General features: G+C 37.4%; 1 protein-coding gene across 5 annotated transcripts in view; it reads left to right on the top strand.

Moving 5' to 3' along the window:
* wds (WD repeat-containing protein wds) overlaps window positions 1–13,546 on the top strand; it is a 51,953-nt gene that overhangs the window by 20,253 nt on the left and 18,154 nt on the right. For all 5 annotated transcript variants that reach the window (XR_008409709.2, XM_070092195.1, XM_053800593.2 and 2 more), the window contains 3 exons: window positions 421–584; window positions 6,339–6,428; window positions 6,592–6,731. Coding sequence is in view for 4 of the 5 variants with exons in the window: in XM_070092195.1 (XP_069948296.1) it covers window positions 421–584; window positions 6,339–6,428; window positions 6,592–6,731 (394 nt within the window). In the remaining variant the exon portion in view is untranslated. The remainder of the gene's footprint in view (window positions 1–420; window positions 585–6,338; window positions 6,429–6,591; window positions 6,732–13,546) is intronic.

Genomic DNA, 13,546 nt, shown 5'->3' with positions numbered 1-13,546 from the left:
TCGGACTTGAGTCCTGGAAATGGGAAGTACAATGCCTGCACTTTAAAGGAGGGGTTTGGGATATTGGCAGTTTGGAGGGATATGTTGTGTATCTTTATATGTGTATGCTTCTAGACTGTTGTATTCTGAGCGCCTCTGCAAAAACAGTGATAATGTGCGAGTGTGGTGAAAGTGTTGAATGATGATGAAAGTATTTTCTTTTTGGGGATTTTCTTTCTTTTTTGGGTCACCCTGCCTCGGTGGGAGACGGCCGACTTGTTGAAAAAAAAAAAAAAAGGAGAAACTTTCGTTTTTCCTTTTGGGCCACCCTGCCTTAGTGGGATACGGCCGGTGTGTTCAAAGAAAGAAAGATATAATATAGAGGCGTGTTGTATTAAGAAAACTCATTTTATGCTGTATAATTCTTGTTCTTTTTTCCAGCTGCTGACAAAGTTATTAAGATATGGGGTGCCTATGATGGTAAATTTGAGAAAACATTATCGGGGCATAAACTGGGTATTAGTGATGTTGCCTGGTCACACGACAGCAGACTCCTCGTGTCTGCATCAGATGACAAGACACTCAAAATATGGGAACTTACCTCAGTAAGTGTTAAAGGTTTTAAGCTTTATTTTAGTTGTACTTGTCGTTGGTGTAGGTTCGAGGTAGATTGATACATGCAGATGTTCTCCAGGCTCCTCTGACTGTAACATTTATATACGTGTATATTGCTATAGCTACAATTTACATTTCATAGGAGTCTGTTGCTTTCTAGAGAAATAAATGCTTGTATCTATGTGGTTCTGGGTTGCCTATGGAAGTGCTAATTAAGGTTTAACCTACACTCAAACTAATTGCACCTGGTGCTCTGTTATTCTGTGTATTCTTCCCTCTTGCAAAGCCATAATATTAGTTTATTTTTCATTGCTTGTACTGTACCTTTCTCTGTACCTATTTTTATATTCTTGAGTTTCCATTTGTACGTACAGTGGACCCTCGGTTATCAGCCACAATCCGTTCCAGAAGGGTGGCCAAAAACCTAAATAATATTACCCATAAGAATTAATGTAAATCCAATTAATTTGTTTCAGACATCCAAAAATATTAGCAAAAATTACATTTTTTAAAGATTGACAATAGTTTTACATACAGAATACAATGAGTACATTCATTACTTACCTTAAAATATTTGTAGTCTTAATTAGGGCGAGAGGTGAATAGTATTTATTTGTAGGAAGTCAATGTAGGCAGCGGTAGATGTAGGTACAGTACACGTATGTAGCCCCCCCCCCCCCTGGGTTACACAATACAGCCATATTATTACCATGTTCACTGTGTTTAATTGTTTCTAATAACTACATTTAGATGCCATCATAAACAAAGGGAAAAGTAATGAATAATTCATGCTGAGAATTGTAAACAAACGCATATGATTGGCGGTTACTGGGCGAGACACGCTGAATCAGAGAAAATGTAATGTTTACTCTCCACCTGACACTCCACTCAATAGCATATAAACATTGCTTGTTTATATGCTATGTAATGTGTTTCTTATATAATTTTGAAGAAAATATCATATATGGATTAATGAAAATGTCTGTATTAACCTAAAATAAGACATTTAATGTGCCCTTTCAGGCTCAAGAGGCCCTCTCCTAAACTTGTTCTCAGGGTCGAAAATTTTTCGAAAAAAAAAAAAATTTCTCTTATGAAATGATAGAGAATCTTTTCCCGATCATAATGACACCAAAAGTATGATATTTGATGGAAAACTTACGGAATTATGCTCTCCCGAATTTAGCCGTCTCAACGATATTTACGCATCGGCGATTTTGCCCACTTTGAGCCCTATTTTCAACCAATTCCTGTGTACTAGTCGACAAAAATCATATTTATTTTGCTAGAACTCGATTTTTTCTCTCGTATGAGTACGAGAAACCACCCATTTACCAATTTCAACTGTCCAATAAAGTTCTTAGAATTTGGCAATTTTGCCAATTTCACATATTTCAGACAATGCCAATTTCCAAATAGGGTCCAGAATAAACAAGACAGACATTCCTGGCACTAAAATAACAAGCTCTCTGTTCATTAGTCACGTCCCCAGGCCCTTCTTACATTTCTTTTGCTTTCCACTTTGAATTTTTATTCTCACAAAAAATAAAGATTTATGTTATGCAGACTACTGCATTAGTGTAGAAATGGTATAAATAATATCAGCGCACTTGCGAAAGAATATTAGACTCACCATTGACGTGTATTGGACACTTGGCATGATTTGTTTACTTTTGAACTTTGGTAAAAATTGAACATTCCTATACTTTGAGCTCAATTTCAAGGTACTTTTCATTGTGAAACCAATCAAAATCATCTCAATTTCTATAATATATCTTCCATTCTATAAAATGAGACCAGGAAAACTAGAATACAACCATAAATACCATTCGAAAATACAGTGCAAAGTGGCTGTTTTAATCCAAAAACATGGTCAAAGTTTTTTTTTTCTCATTATGCACTGTGTGCTGCAGGATTTTTTTTATACTGTACACACTGACCACATAGACCCATTCTTTCATATGTAGGCCTACCAACTTTCTCTCGCTAGATTTGAAGGCGCTAGAATTTAGGCGTTCTAGTATGTCAATAACTCTGGTGCGTAAGCCGTACTAGTACGTTGGAAACCCTGAAAGGGTTAAACATACTTTTTTATTTTTTTTTTATTAACACATCGACTGATTCCCACCAAGGCAGGGTGGCCCAAAAAAGAAAAACTTTCATCATCATTCACTCCATCACTGTCCTGCCAAAGGGGTGCTTTACACTACAGTTATAAAACTGCAACATAAACACCCCTCCTTCCGAGTGTAGATGCTGTACTTCCCATCTCCAGGGCTCGAGTCCAGCCTGCCGGTTTCCCTGAATCCCTTCATAAATGTTACTTTGCTCACACTCCAACAACACGTCAATTATTAAAAACCATTGTCTCCATTCACTCCTATCAAATACGCTCACGCACGCTTGCTACCCCCTCCCTCCAACCTTTCCTAGGCCGACCCCTACCCCGCCTTCCCTCCACTACAGATTTATACACACTCGAAGTCATTCTATTATGTTCCATTCTCTCTACATGTCCGAACCACCTCAACAACCTCTCCTCAGCCACCTGGATAATAGTTTTGGTAATCCCACACCTCCTGATTTCCAAACTATGAATTCCCTGCATTATATTCACACCACACATTGCCCTCAGACATGACATCTCCACTGCCTTCAGCCTTCTCATTGCAACATTCATCACCTATGCTTTACACCCATACAAGAGTGTTGGTACAACTATACTCTCGTACATTCCCCTCTGCTTTCACGGACAAAGTTCTTTGTCTCCACAGACTCCTAAGTGCACCACTTACCCTTTTCCCCTCATCAGTCCTGTGATTCGCCTCATCCTTCATAGACTCATCTGCTGACACGTCCACTCCTAAATATCTGAGTACATTCACCTCCTCCATACTCTCCCTCCAATCTGATATCCAATCTTTCGTCATGAAATCTTTTATCCTCATAACCTTACTCTTTCCTATATTCACTTTTAATTTTCTTCTTTTACATACCCTATCAAATTCATCCACCAACCTCTGCAACTTCTCTTCAGAATCTCCCAAAAGCACAGTGTCATCAGCAAAAAGCAACTGTGACAACTCCCACTTTACATTTGATTCTTTATCTCTTAGCTCCACGCCTCTTGCCAAGACCGTCGCATTCACTTCTCTTACAACCCCATCTATAAACATATTGAACAGCCACGGTGACATCACACATCCTTGTCTAAGGCCTACTCTTACTGGGAAATAATCTCCCTCTCTCCTACATACTCTAACCTGAGCTTCACTATCCTCATAGCAACTCCTCACTGCTTTCAGTAACCTACCTTCTGTACCATACACCTACAACATCTGCCACATTGCCCCCCCTGTCCACCCTGTCATATGCCTTTTTCAAATCCATAAAAGCCACAAAAATCCTCTTTACACTTATCTAAATACTGTTCACTTATATGTTTCACTGTAAACACTTGGTCTACACACCCCCTACCTTTCCGAAAGCCTCCTTGTTCATCTGCTATCCTACTCTCCGTATTACTCTTAATTCTTTCAATAATAACTCTTCCATACACTTTACCAGGTAAACTCTACAGACTTTTTTTTTTTTTTTTCAACAAGTCGGTCGTCTCCCACCGAGGCAGGGTGACTCTACAGACTTATTCCTATATAATTTCTGCACTCTCTTTTATCCCCTTTGCCTTTATACAAAGAAACTATGCATGCTCTCTGCCAATCCCTAGCTACCTTACCTTCTTCCATACATTTATTAAATAATAGCACCAGCCACTCTAAAACTATATCCCCTCCTGCTTTTAACATTTCTATCTTTATCCCATCAGTCCCAGCTGCCTTACCCCCTTTCATTCTGCCCACTACCTCTTGAACTTCTCCCACACTCACAACTGGCTCTTCCTCACTCCTACAAGATGTTATTCCTCCTTGCCCTATACACGAAATCACAGCTTCCCTATCTTCATCAACATTTAACAATTCCTCAAAATATTCCCTCCATCTTCCCGATACCTCTCTCTATTTAATAGCTCCTCTCCTATTTTTAATTGTCAAATTCATTTGTTCCCTAGGCTTCCTCAACTTAATAATCTCACTCCAAAACTTTTCTTACTTTCAACAAAATTTGTTGATAAAATATCACCCACTCTCTCATTTGTTCCCTTTTTACATTGCTTCACCACTCTCTTAACCTCTCTTTTTATCTCCATATACTCCTCCCTCCTTGCATCACTTCTACTTTGTAAAAACCTCTCATGCTAACTTTTTCTCCCTTATTACCCTCTTTACATCAATCCACCAATCGCTCTTCTTCCCTCCCACACCCACTTTCCTGTAAGCACAAACTTCTGCTGAACACTCTAACTTTACATTCTTAAACCTACCCCATACGTCTTTGACCTCATTGCCTATACTCTCACTAGCCCATCTATCCTCCAATAGTTGTTTATATCTTACCCTAACTGCCTCCTCTTTTAGTTTATAAACCTTCACCTCTCTCTTACTTGCTGCTTCTATTTACCTTGTATCCCATCTACCTTTTACTCTCACTGTAGCTACAACTAGAATGTGATCTGATATATCTGTAAAGACACCAAAAGTATGAAATTTTGTGGAAATCTTGTGGAATTACACAGGTGCAAATGTAGCGGTCTTGGTGCAATTTACGCATCCATGATTTTGCCGACTTTTGAGTCCTATTTTAAGTCAATTCCACTGTTTGATTCTACCAAATTCTTAGTTATTTCACTAGTATGCCTTCTGTTCTATCAGCTGAGCATAAGAAACCACCCATTCAACTACTGTATTTCAACTGTACTCTAGAAAATGCACAGAAGTCAGTAATTTGGCTAGTTTTACACAAAATTAAAAGGTTACCAATTTAAAACTAGAGTTCAAAATAAACAGTGTAAGCATTCCTGGCACTAAAACATTTCCTCTCTTCATCAATTATGTCACCTGCCCTCTTACATTATACCTACCTTCCATTTTGAATTCACAATCACAAACTATTTCTCGGATAATAAAATATAACCAGGAATAATTGCTCATGGTTTACGGTGTCCTGACAGTTGATTCAGACCCATAAAACAGATTGGGGGTGTAGAGGGACCTTACCCATCCTCTGGAAAATTGGAAAAAAACATTAATGGTTCTGCTAATTTGAGCTCATATTTAAGCTACTTTCAGACCTGAAATTAATCAACATTATATCAGTTTCAGTAGTATGTATTCCATTCTATCAGATGATACCTATGAACTGCCAGTAAGGATGTGAAAACCATCCAAGAAAACACCCCAAAGTTGCTATTTTAAACCATTCTCACAATCTGAGTTTTACTTTTCCCGTCATGCACCACATATAGGTTTTTTTTTATACTGTACACACTTGCTGCACAAACCCATCCTCTCATATTTAGGCCAGAATTTACCACTCACAACTTGTCTGAGTGAGCTGAGCTCATCACAGAACTACGTCAGTGACCCTGACCTCAGTGATGTACTTCTAAGTGATGGCCACTGAAAGTCTTTGTTAATAATGCACTTTCACAAATAATAATTCTTTAACTACTTATGAGAGTTTCCCAAACTAAACTCTTCAGTTTTTATTTGTTAGCTTATCCATATCAGGTCACATTGTGTATAAACACAATAGACAGGTGTATCTCACTTAAATACACTCAGGAAGCTGCTACACTAAAGGTTTCCTGTATTTTTATAACAAAAAATACTTATCTTTCTTTTCAGGGCAAATGTGTCAAAACTCTTAAAGGACATAGCAACTATGTGTTTTGTTGCAATTTCAACCCACAATCTAACCTGATTGTTTCAGGCTCTGTAAGTTATGCAGTATATAGAGTATGTACATGTATATATCTAACATGTAATGTGTTTATACATTTTTATATAAAGCAAAAAAAAATAGAAAATTTATATTTGAAATACAACTATGTTTCTAGGTACATTTTAAGAAAATTCTACGTGCCTTCTTTACTAACAGTTTGACGAAAGTGTGCGCATATGGGATGTTAAAACTGGGAAATGTCTAAAGACTTTACCGGCTCACTCGGATCCAGTCAGTGCTGTCAACTTTAACCGAGACGGAACCCTTATTGTGTCAAGCAGCTACGATGGCCTTTGGTAACAAATGCTGAGCACTTACAATTTAAACACTGCTTTTAATTTCTATTGAGCTTTTTATTGTAAATTTTACACATTTTTTCACATTCCAAATATTGTTTTGTGTTGTATATCAGAGGTCTTGTGTAACTGTTGTACATACAGGAGAAATTCATGTTACCATGTGGAGTGGGGGATGAATGGTTTTTATGACTTGGCATGCTGTTGGAGTGTGAGCAGAGTAACATTTATGAAGTGATTCAAGGAAACCAGTTAGCCTGTCTTGAATTCTGGAGGTGGAAAGTACGGTGCCTGCACTCTGAAGGAGGGGTGTTGATATGTTGCAGTTTTTTAACTGTAGTGTAAGCACACCTCTGGCAAAACAGTGATGGAGTGAATGATGATGAAAGTGTTTCTCCTTTTTTTTTGGCCACCCTGCCTTGGTCTGAAATTGCCGATGTGTTAATTTAAAAAATCATCATCTTTCAACAAACCAACCATATCCCACCAAGGCAGGGTGGCCCATAAGGAAAAACAAAGTTTCTCTTTTTAAATTTAGTAATATATACAGGAGAAGGGGTTACTAGCCCCTTGCTCCTGGCATTTTAGTCGCCTCTTACGACACGTATGGCTTATGGAGAAAGAATTCTGTTCCACTTCCCCATGGAGATAAGAGGAAATAAACAGGAACTAGCAAGAAAATAGAAGAAAACCCAGAAGAGTGCATATATATATGTTTGTACATGCAAGTGTAGTGTGGCCTAAGTGTAAGTAGAAGTAGCAAGACATACCTGAAATCTTGCATGTTTGAGACAGAAAAGACACCAGCAATCCTACCCTCATGTAAAACAATTACAGGCTTCTGTTTTACACTCATTTGGCAAGACAGTAGTACCTCCCTGGGCAGTTGCTGTCTAACAACCTACTACCTAGGAATAAACAAAAAATATTCAGAAGTATTCTTGCACTGACGTATTCTTTTGTGCTTTGGACTGTAATCGATCCCTCATTTCTCAAGAAGATGGAATGTCTTGAGGCAACCCTGTCTTATCTTGCTCTTACATTACTATACATACTCTACCTACCATTTCTAGGTGTTTGATTGCCGTACCACACAAGCTACTTTTACTTGTGTCAGTATTCCTTGAAGTCTTCTTACCTCACATTTTTCTGTCTTTATTGCTTACTCCATCCCATCTTCTACAGTCAGGTGTGTAGTAGATGGGATGTTGAAATATACTAGCACCAGTTCTTCAGGGTTGAGGGTGGAACCCTTACAACTCAGATTCCATCATTAATAAAATGAAAAACCTCTAAGGTGTGCTATAGTGTTAGATAGGAGTGAGTGGAGGCAAGTGGTTTTTATGACTTGGCGTGCTGTTAGAATGTGAACAAGGTAACCCATGAAGGGATTCAGGGAAACTGGTTAGCCTGACTTGAATCCTGGAGATGGGAAGTGCTCTGAAGGAGAGGGTGGAAATACTTGCAGGTTTCAACTGTAGTATCGGCACCCCTCTGGCAAGACATTGACGGAGTGAATGATAGTGAAAGTGTTTCCTTTTTTTTAGGCCACCTTGCCTAACTGCTGGTTTGTTGAAAAAAAAATACATAACACACTGTAGAAATAGACACTGCGTTAACATACCATCATAGGAGGCGCAGGAACTTGTGATCACAGTAAACCCTCAATATAAATTGGAATAATGTTAAAAATAGTCAAAAAATACTATGGTTCTCTAGTGTGTGCCTAATACAGTATTGTACATATAACTTGCATATATGTATACTGCAATAAAATATAATGCCTGACAAAAAGGTATAATTTACCCAGTGGATTTTGCCTGTTATTTCAATAGTTTATCATATTGAGGTTCATTAAAGCAAGGTTTACTGTAGAGTGTAATACATCTAAATCTTACACTGGTCGATGCTACGTTACAATGAAAAGGCATAGTAATTTGTCTTTTAAATATTTTGACTGAAGTGTTTTATGTAATTTAGCCCCTTCACAGGCAGAAACCCTAAAATTAAAAGTGCTGACAGTGTAGGTAATTTTAAAAATAAAAAATTTGTGAAATGGTAGAAAATCTTTTTCTTATTGTAATGACACCAAAATGATGAAATTTGATGTAAAATTTTCAGAATTGTGCAGGCACAAAGTCGGTGGTGTAAGTGGAGTTTACGTATCAGCAATTACATCCAATTTGAGTCCTATTTTAACTCAATCTCTATTTGATCATATTCTGAGCAATTTTGATAATATGCCTTTTGTTCTATTGAGTAACCCTTAAACTGTCCAAGCGTAGGTCTACGTTCACTCGCGTAGCGCTCCAGACGTAGATCTACTTTTTTTTTTTTTACATGCTTTCTTGTGGAGAAAATCAAGGTCGGAGCACTACACGTGCAAACGTAGATCTACGTTTGGACAGTTAAAGGGTTAAAGACAGTCCAAAACAGACACTATGCATTCCAGCCACTAAAGCAACATTTGCTCTATTCATTAATCACATCCCCAGGCATCCATTGTGAATTCATTATCTCACAAAAACTGATTAAAATATAACCAGGAATTATTGAAGCACAGTAAACTTGCACACAACATGGTGGAGGGGTTTGGGGAGCTTTACCTGTCTGCAGGAAAATTGTTAAAAATAAAACGCTTCTGTTAGTTTGAGCCTGAATTCTAGCTGCTGCTGCACCTGAAACCAACCAAAATCATTTCACTTCCATTCTGCAGTTGATATTAATAAGCAGTAATACCATAACCACCTTAGAAAATACCTCAAGTTTGCTATTTTTAGCAAAATATGATGGTTTGGAGGGATATGTTGTGTATCTTTATACGTATATGCTTCTAAGCTATTGTGTTCTGAGCACCTCTGCAAAAACAGTGATTATGTGTGAGTGAGGTGAAAGAGTTGAATGATGATGAAAGTATTTTCTTTTGGGGGATTTTCTTTCTTTTTGGGTCACCCTGCCTCGGTGGGAGACGGCCAACTTGTTAAAAAAAAAAATGAGGTCATAGGTTGGCTTTTCCTCTCATGCACTGAGGCATGTTTTTTTTTTTGTTGTTTTTTTATACTGTGCACACACTGCACATATCCATTCTCTCATGTCTAGGGCAAAATTTACCACTCAGCATATTAGAGGGTGCTGTTCTTAAAAAAGTTCTATGTGAGTATTACTGGCATCAATAACTTAAATCTATATAAGAGACAGTGAAAGGGATGAAAGAATTTCTGAGACTTGCATGTTAAAGCACGGGACTTTTTAAAATATGTTACAGCAGTGGCATGGTATCATATGCTACACAACTTATTTTCACAGTGCATCATTTGTGTGCATACAGTGAATGATGGGTAACACTCTCCTAGTAAAACATGTAAGGAATAACAACTAGGACCTGTCATGCCACCTCCAGCTTCCTTATCATTCCAACAGTTGTTCCTTTTTTTCCACTGGTGCTCACCCTCCTAAACCCAAAAACTTCTGTTGCACACTCAATCACTGTACTACCACACCTCTTAAAGCCACTCCTCATTACTTGTACTCACTGTCTAGGCCACATTTCTCCCAGTAGTAATATATTTGCCACTTACTATAAGCTAAGAATAAAAATAAAATGAGGTAGATAATGTGTGTGCTGTTTATGCATTTTTTGGGCTTAGCTCTATTGATTTATTTATTTATTTATTAATTTGAATATGATACAGTGAAGTACAAAAGAATACAGTTAAATGCAGCATGCTAAAGCCACTTGAATGCAGAGCATTACGGGCTGGCTTAAAATTAACTTAAGATTAACTAAGCAATGAAGTATTCAGTGGTAAAACATTATTGTAAACAGATAACAAGCACAAATGAGTATTACAAAAATAGGTCGTATGGTTGTATGCATTGCTGTACAAACAGTATTTATTTATTTATTTATTTATTTATTTATTTAATTAATTTGAACTTGATACAGAGAAGTACAAGGAATACAATTTTTAAAATGCAGCATGCCAAAGCCCCTTGTATGCAGAGCATTATGGGCAGGCTTAAAATTAACTTAAGATTAACTAAGCAATGATATATTCAGTGGTACAAAAATTATTGTAAAACAGATAACAATCTAGTACAAATGAGTATTACAAAGACAGGTCATATGGTCATTACTGTGTTGCTGTGTAATCAGTAGAATGGAGTATTATGTTAGGTAATGAAATTAAATAGTAACAAAGTTTGATTGGGTCACAGGTTGACATTTATGAGATACAATAATGAGATACATATGTGAGATACAATTATTCAGTATTTATTTAGTTGTGGGTGAGTAAGTGATTTTTGAGAAGAGACTTGAATTTATAAACAGACAGTGTTTCTTTTATATTCACAGGTAATGAATTCCAGATTTTAGGGCCTTTTATGTGCATTGAGTTTTTGCATAGCATGAGATGGACACTAGGAACATCAAAGAGTGATGTGTGTCTTGTGTTATGGTCATGTGTTCTGTTGAGGTTGGTAAGGAGAAGTTTGAGGGGAGGGTTTATGTCAGAGTTAAGTGTTCTATGTATGTAGTAGGTGCAGTAATAAGTATGGATGTTTTGTATTGTGAGTAGGTTTAGAGTTTTGAATATTGGTGGAGTGTGCTGTCTGTAGTGGGAATTTGTTATCATTCTGACTGCAGCCTTTTGTTGGGTGATTAGTGGTCTGAGATGGTTTATTGTTGTTGAGCCCCATGCACAAATTCCATAGGTGAGATAGGGGTAAATAAGTGAGTGATATAGGGCCAGGAGGGCTGACTGTGGAACATAGTACCGTATCGTCGATAGTGTGCCTACGGTCTTGGAAATTTTGGGGGGAATTTTTTGTATATTTTTTTTGAAATTTGAGTCTATTATCAAGGTGGATTCCTGGGAATTTTCCCTCTGTGAGTTTTGTGATAGGTGATTCATTTATCATTATGTTAAGAGACACATAATATATGATAGTGTAATCATGTTATCAGGTTTTTAGATGCATTTGAAAGTGAATAAAGGCTGTTTCACTTTACAGCAGTAGCCCGTAACCTAACCTGCTAAATAAGTGAGGCCCTCTTCTGTCTAACCCTAACCATTTCTCTATTAACTTTCAGTTTACTCTTGGCTGAATGATGTCATTATCCTCATTATTAACATAGAAATTCTTGTGGTATTTCAAAAAACTCTACAATGTTTTTAATGCCAGTTTGTCTAACTTACTTTTTTGTTTTTTAACATGACCACCGTTGCCCACCATTGGTCTTGAATGGTTTTCATATTATGCTACAAAAAGATACCTCATATCCTCTCAAAAAACTAATGTTGTCAGTTACAGTTCTTCCATGGAATTTTATTATTCAACTAATAACAAAATTATTACATTGGAGCTTGATTAAGTACAGCAATAAAATAGTATATTATAAGTGATGTGTGATTTGAATTATACTGCTTTTAATTTGTAATGTATAACAAAGTTATTATAGGTAGTAGGTTGGTAGACAGCAACCACCCAGGGAAGTACTACCGTCCTGCCAGATGACTGTGAAACAGAAACCTGTAACTGTTTTACACGATGGTAGGATTGCTGGTCTGTTTTTCTGTCCCATAAACACGCTAGATAACAGGGATATCTTGCTACTCCTACTTACACTTTGGTCACACTTCACAGACACGCACATGCATATATATATATACATACATCTAGATTTTTCTAATTTTTCTAAATAGCTCTTGTTCTTCTTTATTTCTTCTGTTGTCCATGGGGAAGTGGAAAAGAATCTTTCCTCCGTAAGCCATGTGTGTCGTATGAGGCGACTAAAATGCCGGGAGAAATGGGCTAGTAACCCCTTCTCCTGTAAACATTTACTAAAAAAGAGAAGAAGAAAAACTTTATAAAACTGGGATGCTTGAATGTGCGTGGATGTAGTGCAGATGACAAGAAACAGATGATTGCTGATGTTATGAATGAAAAGAATTTGGATGTCCTGGCCCTAAGCGAAACAAAGCTGAAAGGGGTAGGGGAGTTTCGGTGGGGGGAAATAAATGGGATTAAATCTGGAGCATCTGAGAGAGTTAGGGCTAAGGAAGGGGTAGCAATAATGTTGAAGGATCAGTTATGGAAGGAGAAAAGAGAATATGAATGTGTAAATTCAAGGATTATATGGATTAAAGGTTGTATGCGAAAAGTGGGTCATAATAAGCGTGTATGCACCTGGAGAAGAGAGGAATGTAGAGGAGAGAGAGAGATTTTGGGAGATCTTAAGTGAAAGTATAGGAGCCTTTGAACCAAGTAAGAGTAATTGTGGTAGGGGACCTAAATGCTAAAGTAGGAGAAACTTTCAGAGAGGGTGTAGTAGGTAAGTTTGGGGTGCCAGGTGTAAATGATAATGGGAGCCCTTTGATTGAACTTTGTATAGAAAGGGGTTTAGTTATAGGTAATACATATTTTAAGAAAAAGAGGATGAATAAGTATACAAGATATGATGTAGGGCAAAATGACAGTAGTTTGTTGGATTATGTAGTGGTAGATAAGACTGTTGAGTAGACTTCAGGATGTACATGTTTATAGAGGGGGGCACAGATATATCAGATCACTTTTTAGTTGTAGCTACAGTGAGAGTTAAAGGTAGATGGGATACAAGGAGAATAGAAGCATCAAGGAAGAGAGAGGTGAAGGTTTATAAACTAAAAGAGGAGGCAGTTAGGGTAAGATATAAACAGCTATTGGAGGATAGATGGGCTAACGAGAGCATAGGCAATGGGGTCGAAGAGGTATGGGGTAGGTTTAAAAATGTAGTGTTAGAGTGTTCAGCAGAAGTTTGTGGCTACAGGAAA

The sequence above is a fragment of the Cherax quadricarinatus genome, chromosome 3 (assembly GCF_038502225.1).
Source record: "Cherax quadricarinatus isolate ZL_2023a chromosome 3, ASM3850222v1, whole genome shotgun sequence".
NCBI lineage: Eukaryota > Metazoa > Arthropoda > Malacostraca > Decapoda > Parastacidae > Cherax > Cherax quadricarinatus.
Note: the sequence above shows the minus strand (reverse complement) of the source record. Positions and strands in the feature narration are given on the sequence as shown.